The 20,819-nt window shown below is 42.0% G+C and overlaps 2 protein-coding genes across 4 annotated transcripts in view; one reads left to right on the forward strand and one right to left on the reverse strand.

The window, feature by feature from the left end:
• LOC101864049 (NADH dehydrogenase [ubiquinone] 1 beta subcomplex subunit 10) overlaps positions 1-15,576 on the reverse strand; it is a 19,865-nt gene extending 4,289 nt beyond the window's left edge. The window contains exons 1-3 of one of the 3 annotated variants that reach the window (XR_004858256.1): positions 4,340-4,357; positions 3,035-3,176; positions 769-908 (exon numbers count right to left, since the gene is read on the reverse strand). Coding sequence is in view for 1 of the 3 variants with exons in the window: in XM_005092848.3 (XP_005092905.1) it covers positions 769-908; positions 3,035-3,176; positions 15,329-15,458 (412 nt within the window). In the remaining 2 variants the exon portion in view is untranslated. Of the gene's footprint in view, positions 1-768; positions 909-3,034; positions 3,177-4,222; positions 4,244-4,339; positions 4,358-15,328 lie in introns of those variants that run through there. The other 2 variants (XR_004858255.1, XM_005092848.3) reach the window with 2 other exon arrangements.
• A 515-nt stretch (positions 15,577-16,091) lies between these two features.
• The window catches only part of LOC101864288 (60S ribosomal protein L3), a 17,291-nt gene continuing 12,563 nt past the window's right edge, over positions 16,092-20,819 (forward strand). The window contains exons 1-2 of the mRNA XM_005092849.3: positions 16,092-16,128; positions 19,709-19,901. Coding sequence (XP_005092906.1) covers positions 16,126-16,128; positions 19,709-19,901 — 196 coding nt within the window. The 5' untranslated portion in view covers positions 16,092-16,125. The remainder of the gene's footprint in view (positions 16,129-19,708; positions 19,902-20,819) is intronic.

Here is a 20,819-nt window from a genome sequence, read left to right on the forward strand (position 1 = left end):
GAACACAGGCGTTGTTGGCACACGTACGTGTCTACTCTTGCATGTGTTGGGGTCGGAGAGGCGGCGTGCACACGTAGGGCTGTGAGTGCGTGTCGTGGGCACTAGTGGTCCGAGCGTTGAACGTCGCAGATACAAATGCGTCACAGCCTTTTTTTTCCCTCGGCAACTGATCATTATTACAATAATATAAGCTAGTCTTGACGTAGATCTATGTAATGAATTGAGCGCTGGTCTATGGAATCAAAAGTTGCCGTATGCTAGGCTCTACACAGCACAACATTTTTGGTAAACACTCGAGATGACACACGCGTGTGTATTTGAACGAATCTGTCTTTTTTTTTTCACATCTCATAATATGCAGGCATTTCAGGCACTACTTGTGACTTTTCTTTATACATTACTTGCTCAATGCCTGCAATTATCTACACAAAACCTTGTGTTTGCTATAACGAACACTCGGATTCAGTGAGATTCTAGGTCAGGCCCGGCGACCTCGTTGAATCCGAGTTCCACTGTACTGATATTTGGTAGAGGGTAGTAAAATTATTTAAAACGACCCCATTCAATAGTCATTAGTCAGTTAATAGGTGAAAAGCAGGACCTAAGATTTAATCGTCTGTCCTTCAAAGCAGGGGATCCAATGTGAATCCTGGTGCTATTTATAAAATAAATACTTCACGTTTTTAAGGTTTGGCTTTCTCTTAATCTCACTGAAGAGCTAATATAACTGCATAATGTGAAAACAAATTAGACCAAGTATGTTCATACATTTTATGAACCAGTTTGTAGCAGCCTGCTCATAGTCCTCAGTAATCTTTCTGCACTTGTAACGGTGGTCGGGTCCTTCCCATGCAATGCACTCCATCTTCCTCTGCCTCAAAAATTTCACAATATTGCTGTCAACTTGTCTGGGGAATAAGAAAAAACCCATTAAGATATAATATAACATAAATAAAATAACCACCTTTGATTAAAATGGGGTCTTTATTAAGGCAAAACAAAAAAAGTACATCCCAGTCTACTCGGGGAAAAAAATTACGAGAAACAGCATAGACGTGCCAGTGTTGCAAAGTTGTTATCTATATCTTAATCATTAAAAGAAAAGGACACAGGCTCCCTCCCCTTTCAGGTGGCCTCAGGCAGTTCTAAAATTATTAACTATTTTTTTCTCCGTAATATCTGATAATAAAATTTCTTGTTATAATATATTTCCACTGCACAGTACAGTGAACAGTGAATTCAATGAGCTCATACTCAAGTAAAAAAGAGGATCCTCCATTCTAAAAAATGTATTAAAATAAATAAAATACCTCGTATTTGATGAACGCTTAAACAAACAAAATCAGATTCAATGAAGTCCGTAGCAGAATTAACAGCACTTCTGATCTGACTTGGCACATTTTCCCTGCAAAGAACTTTGTCTATTCTATTCCAAGAGAATGCTAATCACTCAGCACTATGGATCATGGAAGAGTCTACGTTCTCTAATGTTAGAGAATGTATACAAGTTGTCTACGTTCTCTAACGAATAAAAAAATAACAATATTAAATTTGAACTTTCAAATAAGGCTAGGCTACTTTTCAATCTTTCTTTTTTTTTTTTCAAATTGATTTATATTATGTTTTGTCATTAGATCTACATTAAATAGGTCCGCCAGTCCACTAATTGAAATGGGTTGTTTCATGCACAAGATCTAGGCATATCGTAGACCTAGCGTTGATATGACTGACTTGACCTTGACCCACGTGATTTGATTTCATGAGTGATATCACATCACACACCAAATCGACAATGTTTTTCCACACATATGAATTTGGTATCATTTATGGTCTCTCACGCTGTATCGCATAGGCCTACCTTGACTTTGAGGTCAGAATACAAAATCGCATGTAAACTGCAAGCTATCTTCTAAATAAATACTAATTACAGACGGCCTGATCTTCAAAGTTTTTTTTTGGGGGGGGGGGGGGGGGGGGGGCATCAAAGTGCACCTTCCTTGGATGAAAAGTGGAGGCCTACAACATATTATTTTTTTTATTATTATGAAAAGGGTGGGGGTGGGGGAGTGGTGTCATCTCGGTGGAATGATAGAAGGTGTTGGTTGCTTGTTAGGGGTTTAACGTCGCTGTAAAGGCAAGATGCGGTACTGTAGACAGCTTTACTTTCGCAAGCATTTTAATTTCGCGAAAGTAAATTAGCTTGCGAAAATAGTAAGCACTGTGAAAGCAGCAATGTCGACTTGTTTCCATGTTAGAGTGAGCAAGCTTTTTTTAGGTTCTCTACTAACATTAGAGAACGTAGACAGCTTGTATACGTTGTCTAACGTTAGAGAACGTAGACACTACCATGGATTATTACATGCTTATTCAGTTATTGCATATACACTGTATACTACTATGACTGACCTGTCAGAAACATACAGCTATCTTACACTACACAATGTTTTTAAAGATAAAAATTAACTCCACTTCCTCATAAAACACAATATAAAATTTTAATATATATTTATTCTGATTTGGGTACAGATTTACTCCAAATTTTGTACTGATATTCAGACTTCTGTAACTCTCAAGTGGTAGGGCATACTGCTTGCAGTCTGCACCAATTTTTCTTCTGTTTTATTGGAAAAATAAAGTGTCACTAAGCACTGGATCCCACCTACCCAAATCTCAGAGGGTTTGGAACCATAGAGCTCTCAATACATTTCTCCCACAAATCTGTTAAGACTAGAAACAAAGTAGTAACAAAAAGAGACCAATTGCATATGTATAATTTGAACTTTGCTGTGATGTAAGCTTTTTCTGACACCTGTTTTGATGCTTTTAAATTATAAATGTCAGAAATATAATTCAAGTCTGTCAGGAGTATCACAAAAGTGTCTGTGACACTATAAATTGTTACGTTCGTTGCAAACAAAATGGTTCAAATCAAGCTATATTTTATTATTCCACAAGGAGCAGAGAAAAAGAGAAAGAGACATCACAGGAGGTAGATATCAAAGTAATCTATGTATTCATAATCATACACACATACTTGTCTCGGTAATATTGCTGGTCTGCTTCGTATATACACACAGGGTCTTCCAAATCACACTGATCAACCGTGGGAACTCTGTTGAATCTACGGTGATAGAATTTTTCAGTACTCTTGGACTGAAGAGGTTCAACAATTTTTTCTGTGGACAATAAAAAACTGGTCATTAAAAAATTAAAATGTGGTTGCCTCCATTTTCCTTGATCAAACACAGCCTTCTAACCTTCTATGGAGACAAGACCAAAAAAGAAATTTTATTTTAAAATGTAACAGATTTATCTACAAAATAAATCATCTATTGACCAACCAACAAAACTAAAGAATATAATTTTTTTAAATGTTGTTGAAAAGACAAGACATAATGAACAGAATGAATAGAAAGACGCCTGTGTGTAAGTGTAATAAGCCTTGTATTGTCTGTTGATATATATGCGAGGCAGTGTGGTGAAATCAGGCGCTCGTCAAAATACAGAAATCGGAGAAACAGGCATTTTTCCGGCAGTTTGGAAATGTTTAGAATTTTTTTTTTTGGCTCAACCTCTTTTATGTCTATATAAAAACACATTTCCAGGAGAATTTTACTGAAAAACATTAATTAAAGGCACAAAGTTTGTCATTTTTCTGTTTACAAGGACCCTTTAGCTTTTGGATTAATCAACCTTCGCCACCTATTTTCTCGCTAATTTCACCACTGAAACAACGCGACCTCACTTCTTTCAATCGTTAATATTTCCAGTTATATTACAGATAGATGGATATCTATTTCATTGAAAGAAAGGCAAATAAATCAGCTTTCAGATGATACAAATAACTCCCCATGCCCAAAAATTTACGAGTGCCTGATTCCACGGCCCCCTGACACATGTTATAAGCACTGTGGCCGTTGGTGTTCTGAATACAAAGTAAACACATATATTACTAGCTCGAATTTGTCAGGACCAGCCTCGGTAGTTCGAGGGATCCGTAGTCTAAGGGATACGTGAACAGTGTTGTGGCATCGGCTGTGTCTGAGAATCAAGGGAAGCAACAAAGATTGGGTCGGAACAGAGATTTTTTCTTTTTCAGCCACTGTCCTTGATCAGCCTATTGACTTGAATTTGAAAGAATTTGAAATTGATAGACTGAGAATGAGAAGCACTATGGGCAACGCTTTTGAGTTCGATTTGTAATGAGCCTACCGGTACTAACCTTAAGACAGTTTAATTGCACGAATCAGTGGGAGCGGATTTTAGTCAGCACCAATCGAATGGTGCTGTTTCAAAATTTTCAAAACTTAAACGATTTGACAAGATAAGCATACCCCACCTCTCCCACTAAGCGCGCAGTCCTTTGCGAGACTGGTGGGGCGACCGATCGTGTGATGCACAACCCCTCCTCTCACACGCTCTACACAAGCCTAGCTAGGCCTAGGACCTAGGCACCCGTGCCAAGCAGCGTGCTAAAAAAAGCACAGCTAGCTGCTTCTGTGGAGGGGAGGGGGGTGGCAGTGAGACATTTTACCGACCTTGCCTTTTTCCGTTAAAAAAAATAAAATTATTAGGTCTTATTATTATTTTGTCTCAAGTGTACGTCAAAGGACATTGACTTTAGACCTCTACGGCGGCGTAATTAGTTTGACTCTTCAGTGTTTGTGTTTCGAGCTTCACGTAATTTTCTGACAAAGATAAAGTAAAGATGAAGAAAAAACGGGACCGCAGGCACAGTTAGACGGACGCATGATTTCGAGTAATCTGAGTTCGACCTATCCAGGTTATACTGTATTCCTTTGTAAATATTGAGGAGACAACGTCAAATAAAGGTTTGAGCAAAGTATTTGTGACATCAGTGTATATGACACTATGTGGTGCAAAAGTATACATGTTGATTTCGCGATGCACATGTGTGCAAGACTTTTATACACCACCCTTTGGATGCATATCAAGGACTACTACAGGGCTTGAATTAGGCACTCAGGAGGACAGGCAAAAACTGCCTCGGTGGGGCCTAAAAATAAGAGCTGGGTCGCGAGCGAGAGAACGGAACTGAATCGCCACTCTTGCTTGTGGAACGCGATTCACGATTCATTTCAGCGGAACGCAGAAGAGTATCGCCTTACTTATGATTCACAACCCTGTCGCTGTCACCATCTTGTGGCAGTTTGTAACCTACTGCTGAGTCGAGTCGCGAGTGAAAGAATGGAACGGAACGCTTAGTATGACTCCCCTTATTTTACAAAAGATGGTAGTCCAACCCCCCTATTAAAACAAAATGAATGGGTCCAACCAATAGACAGAAGGAATTTTATGGAGCCATTTTTTAGCGAATCATGTCATGGGGGGGGGGGGGGGGTAATTTATATGGCTGCTAATTGAGGTCAGTAGAGCAGCATAACAAAGGGTGGGGGACGGAGAGGACGGCGGGACAACAAGAATGAGACTCGCCCACGCCAAGTTGCGTTGATATGACACTGTTCCGTTTCAGTCAGCGTTCCGCCGCAGTTTCGTGAGCGCTCGCGATGCTATGGAGCCGACTGAATCGCGAATCACCACTCTCGGATTTGGCAAGCAGGATCCAGCTCTACTAAAAATCAAAGGGCAGCGAGGCAATTTGCTAGGCAATTTGCGAAGCCCCTGAAAAAATTGAAATTTAGTGCTTTTAGAGGGTAGAAAATGGCATTTGGGAGCCTGTTTGAAGAGATTGCCTACAACCCATAACATTTGTCTTTTCATCAACATTTTGTCTTGTTTGACTTCATCACCAACATATCTTTCCATTGATGGCAAAGTTTAAAAGCAGGTTCCCCTTTCATTGCTACTATAATTCAATTAATTTGTAGTCGCACCATTGATAGCAGGCAAACCTGGGAATAATGAATAGATATACCTTCAAAATAGAGTTGCGCAGCGTATAGATTTACCCAAATTCTTTCTCAATTTTCATGTCTGAATGTTGCCTGTCACAACCTCGGAACACCACTTCCACTTATTCTTGATTTTACCTATGGCTGGATCAGGCCGATCCCATCCATAGTGGGCACGCCCGTATTAGCATATCGCTGGTGGAGTGATGAAACCTCGTAACCCCAGAAAGGAAAATTTTACAGGAGAGACAAAAAACTGATTTACTCTTGAATAAAATGACCTTAAGAAACCAAAGTTGGTACAGATAGATAAAAACACGTTAGAAACGTGGTTAGCATATAAAAATAACTTCTATATTGTTTATGTGGTTACGCTGTGGGATGCGAGGTTTCATTACACCATTTCAGTCGTGATGAAACCTCGTAGTCAGCCGGCGGGTGGGTTGCGATGTTTCATCAGGACAGAGTTTGAGGGTTGCGAGTTTTCTCGCTGCTCATTTTGGTTGCAGTAAGCGTCTGTTGTTTGAAACGCCACCAAGTGATAAAGATGTTTATTCTAAACCAATTGGTTTGGAGTTCGATTCCCGGCCAACTGAAGTCAAATAAATGTGCGTTACCTGCAGAATTTATGTTTCAATCTTCAAACGGATTGCAATTAATGCAATTTGTTTCACTATAATTTGCCAAGATTAGATCTGGTTACTTCCAGTTTTGCTAAAAAGCACAAATTAATAATAAATCTCTGCAATGTGGTCTCTGTTTGCACTTCAGGTGGTTTTCATAAAAGATGTTGAATCATAATGAACAACCATTAATGTTAATGGTATAAATTGTCATGAAGTGACGATGCACATTGGCAATAACAGATTTAAGCACCTGCAGGTGATTGTACTTGAAGTGCTGGAACTTAAACGTTTTGTGTTGAGTGGCGAGGTAGGATGGACCTTATGTTTCTGTGTCCAGCTTTCGGAACGTCAGCCCATTCATTCTTCAGGTGCATCTTGAACTGGATGTTCATGTACTTCAAACACCTGACAACAGGATCACCCGTTTTTCTACCTAGTCTTATAGACTTGTCGTAGCTTCCACACTTAGAATACTCCTTGAAGAATGTGTGATCCAAATATTTGCTTTGATAAGTTTCTTGTTTTGCTCTTGCCATCATGAAGAAATGGAGATAGTCTTGGAGGAGCTCGATGCATGTTTTCGAAGCGATCCCTTAATAGTAATAGTTGAATTCACACTGTTAATTTCCATTTGTGTGTGTCATTTGATAAAAAGTTTCTGTTCAATTGTGCTTCCGTGTGTTGTTGAAAAAAGGCTGAGAGAAACATTAGCTAGTGTGACATTTCTCTATCGGTAACCACAGTTGTCGCTGTCGATAAGGGTTTTCTGGAAGTCCAGCTTTTCCTTCAGGAATTCCAATAGAGATGAAGCTAACTCATTTGCCATAAGTCCCCATTCTGTTTCATGACACACATAAAAAAGGAGTCTGACGTGTTGCAGCATCCAATGGCGTTAAGTTATGAAAAGCGAGTTTTGTTTGTAATGTAAGACTGATGCTGAAGATCCATTGAAAGTACGGTCGTTTTAGGTTCATTACTGGCGAGAGATTTGATGGCTTCAGATTTAGCTCGTTCCTTTTCTTTGCGCGCTGCTTCCTTTTCTAGAATGTTAGCATTCCAAAGATCCTCCAGCACATTGTCAACTTCACGACTGATGCAAAGGTCGCACATAATATCTATCTTTGACAGGAATAGCGACAGGTTATTCTGCTTGAATGCTTCATCGAGGCCGGGTCTGTTGAGAGGCCGCCTCCTGTGGTCTTGGTAAATTGTGCATATATTTTGTAGATATCTGAGTTGCTTTGATAATTATTGGTTCTAAATGTTTCTTACAAATCATTCATCCAACCCAATCCAGGAACATCTTTGAGCACACTGGCACCTTAGGCCACCTTTTAAAAGTGTTTATTGAAGGTATTCCCTCTCTGGTTAGTCTCTGAATACCTCCTCTGAGGTCCACTAGTCATCCCATGAGAGGGTCCACACTAAATCAAAATTAGAATATCTATCAACTTCAGAGAGCCTTTTACATTTCAGAGTCCAGCTCTTGCAATCACAGTTTGGTTTCAATAACTTAGTTGGGCTTTTCGTTGAACCTTTATGTATTCCAATTCTGTCCTGATCCACGGATAGCTTTTCACTTATTTGTTGCCACTCCTAAAAACCCTTTCTTTTCCTCTTTGGAGCATCATTTATGCTGGCATCACAAATGAGCTGTGTCTCGGGATCAGGCTCCAGGAAAAGGGGCTAATGTGCCTGAATATGGTCTACAGATTGTGTTGCTGTGACCTCGAAGGTAATAATTCAGCATCTGACTTACAGCTGCCTGATGAAACGTCAGTATGGTTTGGGGTATGATTCCAGGCGACACTATTGTTGGTGCAGACTCTTTCTGGGATGATGCTGATACTTCCTTATCTCCACATATCAGGGACAGCCCTGGAAAGGACTGCGATATGGTAGGTGGGGTCAATTCATGGAACGTGGTCTGCTCAATGGTTTCCAAACCAGCCTTTGTAGGGTATAAAGATCTAGCGGATGAGCACAGTTAGAAGGAGATATTCAATACAGATTCGGAAGTGTCCGTTTTACTTGTGTTGTTGAGGCACAAATTTGTCACAATGTCCTCTAAAGACTTCATAGTCATCAAGACCACGGTTAAGTTCAGCACTAATCGCTCTCATTGTCTGAGACTCCCCCAGGGCAGTGCCACTGACTGAAGTGTCTTTAGGCCATTCCCAAATGGGGGGGGGGGGGGCATTTTTCGTTCTAGTGAACAGTAGAATTGTAAATGGGCTGATCTAACAATGTCATGCTCATAACTGTGCCTGAACTACAACAGAGAACTGCTGCTTTATCTGTCCTAATCCTTACTATCGTCATTTTCCTCTACTTCTTTTGTATGTTTGTCACACTCTTGTGACTCGCTATTTCCGGGGTACCTTGATACATGTAGTCGAAGCAGACTTTTTGCTGCTGAAGCTAGAGAGGTGAGCAGAGTAAGTCTGATTCCCTGTAAGGACTTCTCTGTTGACATTCAACCCTTGGTGCTCGTATAGCCTTATACAGTTGCGAGCACCGTAAAACATCTACTAAAACTAAAAATAGTCTGAGAAAATGCGAAACCTTAACCTCTCTTTGATAAACAGAATAGCCTGTTGACATCTGGAGAGTGCATAGATCTGTCACCTAGTCTTAGTAAGGACAACCGTCACCTGTCATTTCAAGGTGTGACTGTTGCCTTAACTTAAATGTTAACTACGTTTGTGCTCGATGAGAACATCTTGATTACTAGCTCGTTAGTCATCCTTATGAATGGATTTTTAATATATTTACACAATGTAAGTACTTCTCGTATGACCATATTTGAACTTCTGAACTGACTGAAAAAAAGTGAATTAATAAAAGAATGAATGAATGTATGGAAGAATGAATGAATGAAATATTTCTTTATTCCGTCAGATACATTAAATGCACCAGAAAATGTCAGTTATGAGCGCTTCAATTAAGCTAATTCATAAAGAAGGCTTATCCAGAACCTCGTATAAGCAAGTCGCTCTCTCAAACCGGGAGTGATGAAACCACGCAAAAGCAGATCGGCGCACCGGGTGAGGGTTGCGAGGTTTCATCACGCCATGATATCATGGGGGTAAACATACGAGGTTTTTTTATTAGGTTTTTTTCATACTTTCTCTTACTTATTTAACCTAGTGCTTTTGACACATTGTGAAGAAGGACTGGGAGAAGATGTTAAGCCAAAAAAACGAATTTCGAAAAAATTGAGGGTTACGAGGTTTCATCACTCCACCAGCGATATATATATATATATATTTCTGTCATCGCGGCCCTTATATTGTGTTCACGTGCCGTAGAATCTTCGCATTGATAATTTCTCTATATCTAGACAAATTTGCGAAAAAGTTTCTTCCCCTTAGATCACAAGTCAATCTACTTGATCAACACGCAGATTTTCCAGCCGCGGCAACAATCCGAAGATAGACAGAAGGAATGAGTGAACGACGGAAAGGAGGAAATTGGCACAAAAGGTTCGCCAGATTTCGATCCATCTGCAGGTAAAAAATGTACTACCAACCAACCCGCAAATAATGCACGGGACTGGGACATAGCGGTATAATGGCCGACTGCAGGAAATGCGCAATCTGGCAGGTTTCTATAACTTTTGTTGCCGAGAGAATTACCGTAAATATCCGTAACCTATACAAAACGATACGAAGGCGAGTACGGAATTTCGGCAGTCCTGCATTGCCGCAGTTTATTTACTGAGGGAGTTGATAATGATGGAGGAACAAGTACGGAACTGGCAAAAAGTACAGACTTCCGTAAAAATACGGAAGAGTGGAAGCACTGGTTTCGCCCGGAAGTTCTCGCAAAATCTACTTCTACACCCCCCCCCGCTCTCTCTGCATGCTGTCTATCGGTGTGGACGATCAAATTGACCATAAGAAAGTTCAAAAATTATGTACAAAAAAGTAAATTATTTTTGTTGTCTACAACGATGCTACGGGTAGATCTAACTTTTTGAATCGAACCGAACTACGCGGGTCACCATTTTGTTTTGCCTGGAAGTTCTCGCACTAGGCTACCCCTCTCCCTCTCCCTCTCTCAATCTCTCCACTGCCCACAGACAAAATTGAACGCTTTTACTTTTAGGCTAACAGTAGTAACACAAGAGCCCTGGAACGTTTGTTCACTGCACAGAATTCTACAATTCTGTTATCACAGTGTAGAATTCTGTGGTTGAGGGTGAACGCTACACTGGTTGGCCTCAGGCTATAAAACTTTACGGTGAACTCACACCGGGTGAGAATACCCAAAAGGCTCACCTGCGCTATTCTCACCTGGGCTAGATCTAGAAGATCTAGATCTAGATTCTAGATCTAGAAATCTAGACTAGATCTAAATATAAGTCTTGTAACATACTGGCTTTACTTTAGTCTAAAATTTAGACCTTCCGTACTGATTTTGATGGCCATTGATATTCATAGTTAAGCAAGGGCAAAGTCGGCGAATAGGAAAGTCGGAAAGTCGACTCGACGTTTTCATCAAACTCTGAAAGTTGACTGTGACTTTGACCTTGACTTTACATAGAGTGAAGCTACTACCTCTATGCTCATGTAGCCTACAGGGTCATAGGTTTTGGGCTGACTACTTCTATTTTTAGCTCTTCGACTTCCGGCTTCGGAAAACAAACCTTGTGGGGTTACTGTCAGTCTTTAAAAGTTTGTTTCTGCGCAAAATTTATTTAATCTCACTTCATTTTAAAAATCAGAATTGAGCTTAAAAATAATTCATAGAATCTAATAATAATATTATACATATTTATGAGTAATCAACTGTTTTGATCTCATAATTATTTAAGTGTGTTTTTGCACAAAATCTGATCTCTTGGAATTTGGACGAATGCTATATTATATTACAGTGAAGCCAACAAAACAACGGAAGACAGCCAAGACAGCAATCACTAGTTTTACAGTAATTGATCCAGTGAAGGTGACTGCGACTAGCGCGCCAGCACTGCACGGCGACGCTGCAGGTCAGCCAGCCTCGCCTCGCACACACACACACACTCGGGTCTAGCCCTAGGTCTTGATCAAATTTTTTTTTGGCCGTCTTTAATCGGACTCGAGTCCGAATAACATTTTTTCATATTCGGACTCGAGTCCAAATAAAAAAAAAATCATATTCGGACTCGAGTCCGAAAATAAAAAAATGTTATTCGGACTCGGGTCCGGAAAAAAGGAAGTGTCTTCATTCTATAGATCTAATATTCAGTGCTTCCAATTTTCCGCCATTTTTTAGTTCCCCCCACACCTTATCTGCCGATCCGATGCCCGCTGCCTTATTGATACGTCCCCCCCCCCACCTCCCATGTTTCCCACTTTCTTTGTTGAAAAAAAAGGTAAAATTGAAGATTAGCAGATCACCTGGCACCTGCATATTATGAGCTGTGTAAAAAAAAAAAAGATCGATTCGTTCAAATACACAAGCCTGTGTCATCTCGATTGTTTACCAAGAAAAAGTTGTGTTGCTGTGTAGAGCCGAGCAGAGGGCAACTTTTGATTCCACAAACCAGCGCACAATTCATTACGTAGATCTACGTCAAGACTAATTATTGTAATAATGATCAGTTGTCGGGGGAAAAAAAGACTGACGCGTATGCAACGTTCAACGCTCCGACCGATAATGCCCCCCCCCCCCCCGACACACAGCCACACGGTTGCAGGCCGCCCATCCGACCCACGCTAACGAGCCATCTTTAATTGCTTCTGATGACCTCTTGACAAATAAACATTTATTAGAAGCGCTATAACTTTTCAGGCCGGCCTCAAATTCATAAGATAAAAATTCGGCTCCTGCACAAAACGCCATTTTGCCCGAAGTGATCCCGGTCTCTACCCGGCCTGAGGCGAGTCACGAGTGAGGCAGGACAGGAAGCCGGAGTCACAGTCACAAGTCACAGGAAGTCGGAAGTGATGTCATGCTGGACAAGAATCAGAGTCCGAATAACATTTTTTCATATTCGGACTCGAGTCCGAATAGTCACTTCGTTTTTTTTTTACTGGCTTGCTCTAACTTCGCCGCACCCACCACCAACGTTGACGACTCCCCATTGAAGGGTAGGGGAGGCTGGTCTTGATCAAGACAAGGCTAAGTACTAGGTAGGCTCACCGAGAGTCGAGAGTCACAAGCGACTGGTAGATGAGGGTCAGTGTCGATCTTGGGCTCACAGTCGACTAGATTCTAATCTAAATCTAGATCTAGTAAAGTCGATTTTGCCCGAACCTATTCAGTGTTCACAGTGGTCCCTGGTAAGATTGAAGAATACTGGACCAGCGGACTGACTTTGCCTATGTCTCAACCTTAGGAATTAATAATTTTTCCGTTTTTAATATGGCCACCTCTATTCTCACCCGGGGTGAGAATAGTGCAGGCGAGTCTTTTGGCTATTCTCACCCGGTGCGCGTTCACCGTTATAGCCTAGATCTAGGCCAACAAATTTTGCGTTCACCCTAAACCACAGAATTCTACACTGTGATAACAGAAAAATTGTAGAATTCTGTGCCGTGAACAAACGTTCCAATACAACTGTAGCCTACTAAAAGCGTACAATTTTGTCTGTGGGCAGTGGAGAGAGAGAGAGAGAGAGAAAAAGAGAGAGAGAGGAGTAGCGCGAGAACTTCCGGTCAAAACAAAATGGCGACCCGCGTAGTTTGGCTCAATTCGAAAAGTTAAATAGCCGTAGCATCTTTGTAGACAACCAAATTAATTTTTTTTGGTGTGTTTTAACATCACTTTTTAACTTTGTTTTGGTCAATTTGATTGTCCACACCGATAGACAGAATTCAGAAAGAGACAGAGAGAGAGAGGGGGGGGAGGAGTAGATCTTGCGAGAATTTCCGGGCAAAACAAAATGGCGACCCGCGTAGTTCGGCTCGATTCGAACAGTGAAACAGCCATAGCATCTTTGAAGACGATCAAATTAGCTTACTTTTGTGCTATAACATAATTTTTTCTTGGCTTTTATCAATTTGATCATCCACATCGATAGAAAGTATTCCGAAATTAGGAAAAACAGGTCTTGTTTCAAACCGGGTGAGAATAGCCTACGGTCGGAAGTCTCACTTGGGGTGAGAGGTCGATCGTATTTCTATTGGCCACCTCTATTCTCACCCGGAGTGAGAATAGTGCAGGCGAGTCTTGTGGCTATTCTCACCCGGTGCGCGTTCACCAAATTTTGCGTTCACCCTAAACTACAGAATTCTACACTGTGATAACAGAAAAATTGTAGAATTCTGTGCCGTGAACAAACGTTCCATTACAATTGTAGCCTACTAAAAGCGTACAATTTTGTCTGTGGGCAGTGGAGAGAGAGAGAAAGAGAGAGGAGTAGCGCGAGAATTTCTGGGCAAAACAAAATGGCGACCCGCGTAGTTCGGCTCGATTCGAAAAGTTAAATAGCCGTAGCATCTTTGTAGACAACCAAATTTATTTACTTTTGTGTTTTAACATCATTTTTTAACTTTGTTTTGGTCAATTTCATCGTCAACACCGATAGACAGTATTCAGAAAGAGACAGAGAGAGAGAGAAGAGGGGAGGAGTTGATCTTGCGAGAACTTCCGGGCGGGTGAGAATAGCCACTTTCATTTCTATTCTCACCCCGGATGAGAATAGCCACTTCCTTTTAATATATCTCTCAATGGAGAATCTCGGACCGGTAGATCTATTTATTAAAATATTGTCCCCCCTCCTCCACCCCAACCTCCCGCCCCATCTACCCCACATTCTCACGCAATAATGTACGAGTGGTCCGGTATTCTTCAATCTTCCCTGGTCCCTCATTACGGAAGTCCTCCTCGGGTATTAAACGCGAGAATGTAAACAATTACCTCTAGATCTAGATCTAGAATCTAGATTTACATCTAGATCTAGATTTCTAGATCTAATCTAGATTCGGTAAGATTGTACTTTACCGGACCACCGGTCGGAACTACTTTCGCTATGGCGCCCCTGGTGCCTAGTGGCCCGCTATTCTTGGTTTCCGAGCTCCCCTACTCACTCCCCTACTCAGTTTTCTACGTCCTCACTCTTCAACTGCCAGCAATCGACTGACGTCTCTTACCGGGTTTTTCAGTCATCACGACCGTGCCACCGTGCCCTTTTACCCATGACCCTGACATCTTGAGGCTAATTGGTCAATCTAATCACGTGGTCCACTATTCTTATTTGCTCGCAACTCTGCTGGCCTGGCCTAGGCCTACTCCTGGTCCGGCAAAGTACAATGGAGGGCTAAAGAGGCACACGAGAGCTCATTTGCATAATTGCAACCCCATTGGCCCTGCTCGCGACTTGGCGAGTATCTACCCCGATTGTCCGCTCATGTTATTGTTTATAATATGTGTGTGTGAGTGTCTTTAAATTATTGTTGCCAGGGGGGCTAGCCCCCCTGAATCCCCCTGTAAACACGACTGTCCGCTCATGTTATTGTTTCGCATTTTTGTGTGTTTTCTTTATTATAGTTTCCAGGGGGGCAAGCCCCCCTGAACCCCCCCTCCCCCTCCTCACTGTTGGTATGATACACGGTGGTCCACCAAAGTTAAATCCCCTGCCCACTCTCAACCACCAACTCTCGCTCACCTCGCCTCGCCAGTTGCCGCTGGCTTGCGCTGTGCGTGCGCGAAGTCGCCCGCGGAACTACCTTTTGTCTGCACGCAGAGTACTATGACTATGAGAGCGTAGTTAGGCTAGGTGTGCGTAGTAATCACGGACCGAGACGGGTGGTCCGGTAAAGTACAATCCAGCCCTAGATTCTAGATCTATAGACTTTCTAATTGAGTTTGAATGAATGTGGTACTCTGGGACTGACAAACCTCTGAAATAAGTCACTGGTCCATCGATGATCCTAAATACACCGAGGGCAATGTTCTGAAACTTTAAATCAGTTATTGAGCTACTCTTGGGGGCTGCATGGCCACCTTCTTCGCCGTCATGGGCCCCCATGGTTTGTCAGGCCTACCAACGTCCCAAAAACTTATAACAGACAGGCGTAGAACCCGGTGAACCAAGGTCAGTACGGTGCTTCAGGACTTGGTAGAGTTGCCACCGCTGTTGTATAGAAAAACCGGAAGTACAGTATAATGGTATGCCATATAGGCCTTTCGTAGTCGAGAGAAAAGTCGACATTAGGATAGGCCCTTGGCCTATATACTAGACTAATGAAAGTACAAATTACTTGTACCTTTAGCATAAGCTTCTGTTTTCGTTATGAAAATTAAAGCATTTTCTGTGACTCTTTTCAAACATTGTTCACAGTTCTTTTCAAACCTTACTGATAAAAGTTGATGTCAATGTCATTGCCCTTTGTTCACAAGTTGTGAATCTTCACTCTCCGATTTACTCATACATTTATACAATAATATAAATAGATCTATGTGTGTAGAATATCAATAAAAAATTATTGTTTAATTAAATGGAGTTAAAATTTACCTCTAAATTAACGTCAATTATTGTGTAGTTGTCAGCAACAAGCTCATAAGAAGTTGCAGCTCGTTTCGCCAATTTTCATAGGCTAATTTACTTTTAATCGTACGAAACAGCTGACATACTACCCAAGTAAAAATAACCCGACAGACGCACTTCCTCTTCCTTTTTTACCCTCATCTTCAAGATGGTAGGTTATACAGTAGAATTAGGAAGGACGAATCTCTTTCAATCGAAGGAAAATCTTCGTATATAATGATTGATACAGCATCAGCATTTGCGTTTGAGTTAGTCTGAACGTATTACTTATTTTGTAGGCTAATATTACGTTCCGTTTGTTAGAGATTGGGTTTGGAAAGACCGTTACGGTGAACAATGCTTTGGAGTATGCGAACTACAATATCATTGGGCTCTTAGTATAAATAGATTAGATCTTTTGAATAGGTAGATCTAAATACTTTTGGTTAGATTCTAAGTTCAGTAAGAGTAGGAGCACGTTTGCCACCCGAAGCGTCTCGTTGGGGACAAGTTTGCACCCGAAATATGACTAAACCAAAGACTAATGTCCAATGAGGACCAATGCCAATGTCTGGGAAGGACTTCCGTAGGCCTAACGAGCGACCACCCCATCGAACACAATAAAGAAGAGGCCTAACCCTACCCCTAGCCCTCAATTCTGCTCTGTCTCATAGTGGTCGCTCGTTACAGAAGTCCTCCCTGTGTCTGGTAGGATAGGCCTACTGTCAAGCATGCTCTGCCACTAATAAAATAAAGTAGTCAAACCTGCCCTGACTGCCACCTGTACAAACGGACACTTTACTTTCCATTTCCCCCCTTGCGTTTTTTCTATATAATTTAACTGTAAAACGGGCACCTGTCCGCCGCGGCCACCGTATTTCAACACACAAAGTGACAAAGCAATAACACCTGTCTTAGACGACCATCTTAGTGACTCCATTACGCTTTGTCATCATAAAAAAGCAAGCATTGACCCCTGGCGTTGTGGACGAGCCGTCATAATTTAAACGAAGTGTATACAGACCCGGTAACCGGGAACAAAGTCACGAAGTATACAGACCCGGTAGGGGAACTCTTTTGTGATTTCGGAAAGTTTCATCGCCCAGACCCATTAGTCAGTAGTGTGTGTGAGAGAGAGAGGAGAGCAGGGGGAAGTGCTAGCAAAATGTATGACATGCCCCAGTTGGCAGGAGGGAACGAGTGAAAGATAAAGTGGGAAATAGGTGGGGAGAAAGAAAGACAGAGACAATCAAAGAAAAAGAGAATGCGAGCGACAGAGGGAGAGAGAGAGGATGACTGTTCGAGAGAAATTATGACATTGTTCTTTTCTTCAAATTGTGATTCTTCCAACTCCAAAACGGAGGAACAACGATCGTTGATCGAAAAGACGGCGCTTTTTCGGTAGTTCCCACCCCGCAATTGTTATTCGCTGGTTTTGGCCTCAAGAGTGGGGGGTTTCAGGGGGGCTTGCCCCCCTGTCCTAATAAAAATGTGGTGGGGGGTTTCAGGTGCCCCCCTGAATTTTACCGTAATTTATGTTTTGCAGTTGTTAGGTTTGATATCTTAGCCCGCATCAAAAGTATAGATCTCGATGTAGGTCAGGCTCAAAATATAAGGGGGGTGGGAACTACCGAAAAAACATCCGCAATCTTCATTTAGATCTAGGCTAGCCTCGAAACTAGATCAATGATTTATGTCTGTCTGTCTAGATCTAGATCTAGCCTAGGCCATAGATATAGAAGAACCTAGATTTAGGTCTACCCTGAGCCAAGAGGGCGCTGAAACTTTCCGAAATCACAAAAGAGTTCCCCTACCGGGTCTGTATTCACTCCCTAATTTAAAAACCTGTCGTTAGAGTTAGGTAGTCCCTCCAACTGATCATGTTGCGTAGGCCCCTCCCACTGTTTACCAATAGATCTAGAATCTAGGTAACTAAATTAATTTTCAGCTGCTGGGGAGGGAAGCGTGTGATCCCTCATAAGCCCCGCCCAGAACCCATACACAAATTATCGCAAGTGAGATGACTGGTCACTGTTTACCCAGTCTAATAAAGTGACCATGGACGTCAGCAGGAACTTGTGACAGAAGCGTTGCTTGTTCTCCGAGTGGTAGATCTAGATCTAGTACGTGTTTGTTTTACCACAGCACTTGGTCCTCCTTGTTTGACACATTTCGTTTTATTATCACCCATACACAAAAGAAAAGAGAAAAGAAAACCCAGCGAAAACAATGCAACTGCCTTCGGTTGGGACCTCAGAAAGGAATGGTTTGTTTTCTTCTTCTTGATCAGTCCTGCCTAAGACGACCACCTGTCTTATTATACGGCCACTTTTCTCCTTGACAATGGGTTGCCGTCTTACACAGGTTCGACTGTAGTCTATCTAAAGGACCTATTAGATCTACATGTGTACAGTCCGACCGGACAGGTTTCTGGGTGCTTTTTCGGTAGTTCCCACCCCCCTTATTTGAGCCTGACCTACTTCTAGATCTAGATCTATACGTTTGATTCGCGGTGAGCTAAGATATCAAACCTACAACAGCAAAACATTAAATTGTGGTAAAATTCAGGGGGGCATGCCCCCCTGAAACCCCCCTTCCTATTTTTGTTAGGTCAGTGGGGCATGCCCCCCTGAAACCCCCCTTCCTATTTTTGTTAGGTCAGGCCCCCCTGAACAACCCCCCCTATTCTTGGGGCCAAAACCCGTGAATAACAATTGCGGGGTGGGAACTACCGAAAAAGCGCCGGTTTCTGGGCCGTACGGCCAATCGTAACGTGTAGATCAAATAAGAAAGGCCGGCGCAGGGGGGTCTGCGCTTTTTCGGTAGTTCCCACCCCGCAATTATTTGCCGGTTTTGGTCCCAGGAAGACTTGGGATTTTATCGGGGCATGCCCCCTGATTTTTACCATAATTTGATCTTTTGCAGTTGTTACGTTTGATATCTTACCTCGCCGCACATCAAACGTAGACTAGATCTACCAGTTGTCCATTTCCTACTAAATATTGATGCACTGAACACGAATAACTTCATTTCTGTCGCAAATTAATAGGCTAGTTTTTTAAATATTTGATTGTTCTTAATCGAGATAGACGTGCTTTGGACCAATTGGGGGGGGGGTGTAAAAAAATTGGGGGGTTACAGCCCCCCTGTTTTTACCCATAATTTGATATATAATTTTAGTTAGATCTAGATCTAGTTAGAATCTAGATTTGACATTTTCTTAAAAATAATTGATTTGCAACAGTTTAGGTGGCTTTATACTTTATATGTGTGATCTGCAGTTTGACCCCTGAAACTGCATCTGTGTGCAGGAGTCAAAGTAAAAATTTACCTTATCAAGACTTCCGTGTCTCCTTTGCCCAGCATTTATTTGGTTTGGTTAGCTAATGTTGCCCAAAAATTTTGCAGATTATATTCAATAGGTTCTAGATCTAGATATCGAAGTCTAGATTTTAAAATCTAATATTTTAGAGGGGCCATAGATTTCTGTGAATGGCAAAACATCCCCAAAGACTGCAGTCATAACTCCACCCATCAGTGGGCGTGGCACATGCATCACCATCAGCGGTGACTGCGTGAGTTTGCAGATCTAGATCTAGGCCTAGCACCAGTGATCTTTTAGTTATCATTTTCTGAATCATAACTTCCCATCAACTGTTGCATGTCAGTCATCCTCAGTTGAGTTGAAATATCTGACTGATTACCTCCAACACTAGGTCAAATCAACTGATATAATTCTTTTTAATCTTCAGTCTCACAGGAAATTCTCTGCCCCAAGGCATGGTTCCAAAGGGTTCTTACCCAAGAAAAGGGCCAAGCGCCATAGGGGAAAGGTCAAGGCTTTCCCCAAGGATGACCAAAGCAAGCCTGTGCACCTGACAGCCTTCATTGGATATAAGGCTGGTATGACCCATATTGTCAGAGAAGTGGATCGCCCTGGCTCAAGTAAGTAGGCGTAATTGTGTACATTTTCCTTGTATTTAAAGTGACCTTTAACACTTGGCCTTGGGAGTGTCTACGTACACGGTAAATGGGTACTTATTATTAGTTGCGGGGGCCCCTTGAGCTAGGACTGGGTGCATGGTAACTGCTCCCCCCCCCCAATCACTGGACTAGCCAATCACAATGCCGCACCGCTAAGTAATAAAGTTTACATAGAAAAAAGGGGGATTCCGGTAAAGTCCAGCTGTAGGGGTCAGATTGAGTTATCGTGTATCTACATCTAATGACTATGAGCTTGGATAGAGAAAAAAGGGCAGCTGAAATGGCCATTGTCAAACGTGGCCTCGCACAATGCAGACCGTGAGAATGTCTGAGTTCGCACGGTGCACTACAGGGTGGCCAGGGAAGTCGGAAATTTTTGTTTAGGTTGGATAAGTTGGATTTTTGTAGGAAAAATTTTGTGCTGACGGAAATGGTTGGATAAACGTCGGCAATAAAAGGAAATTTGTAAGTTGCCTCGGGAAAATACATAAAAGTTCTCGAATATTTGAAAACCAAATCCGATAACGTCCCTAAGTTCATTATGTCGGTCGCGATCATTCAGATTTTCCCGGTCTGGAGTACGTTTCATGCGAACAGGCGGCAAGCGGAAGTGTACGAGTGATGCCGAGGCTCGATCGGGAAAATCTAGATCTACTTTCGCTTTCACTACCTCCCTGAAATTTGCCCATAAAAACACATTGTTGTAACATGCAGTTTGTGTCGCTATGAAAATAAATCAATATTTGTCTCTTGTGTAGAAAGAAAAGAAAGTTATACAAACGTCTTGTCGGGCTCGCCGCCGTGACCGGTCACTGAACCTGCGCGTTTGTATGTCACACACATGATAGGGCGTCGAGTGAGTACCGCGAATGTTAGGGT

The sequence above is a fragment of the Aplysia californica genome, unplaced genomic scaffold, assembly GCF_000002075.1.
Source record: "Aplysia californica isolate F4 #8 unplaced genomic scaffold, AplCal3.0 scaffold00054, whole genome shotgun sequence".
NCBI lineage: Eukaryota > Metazoa > Mollusca > Gastropoda > Aplysiida > Aplysiidae > Aplysia > Aplysia californica.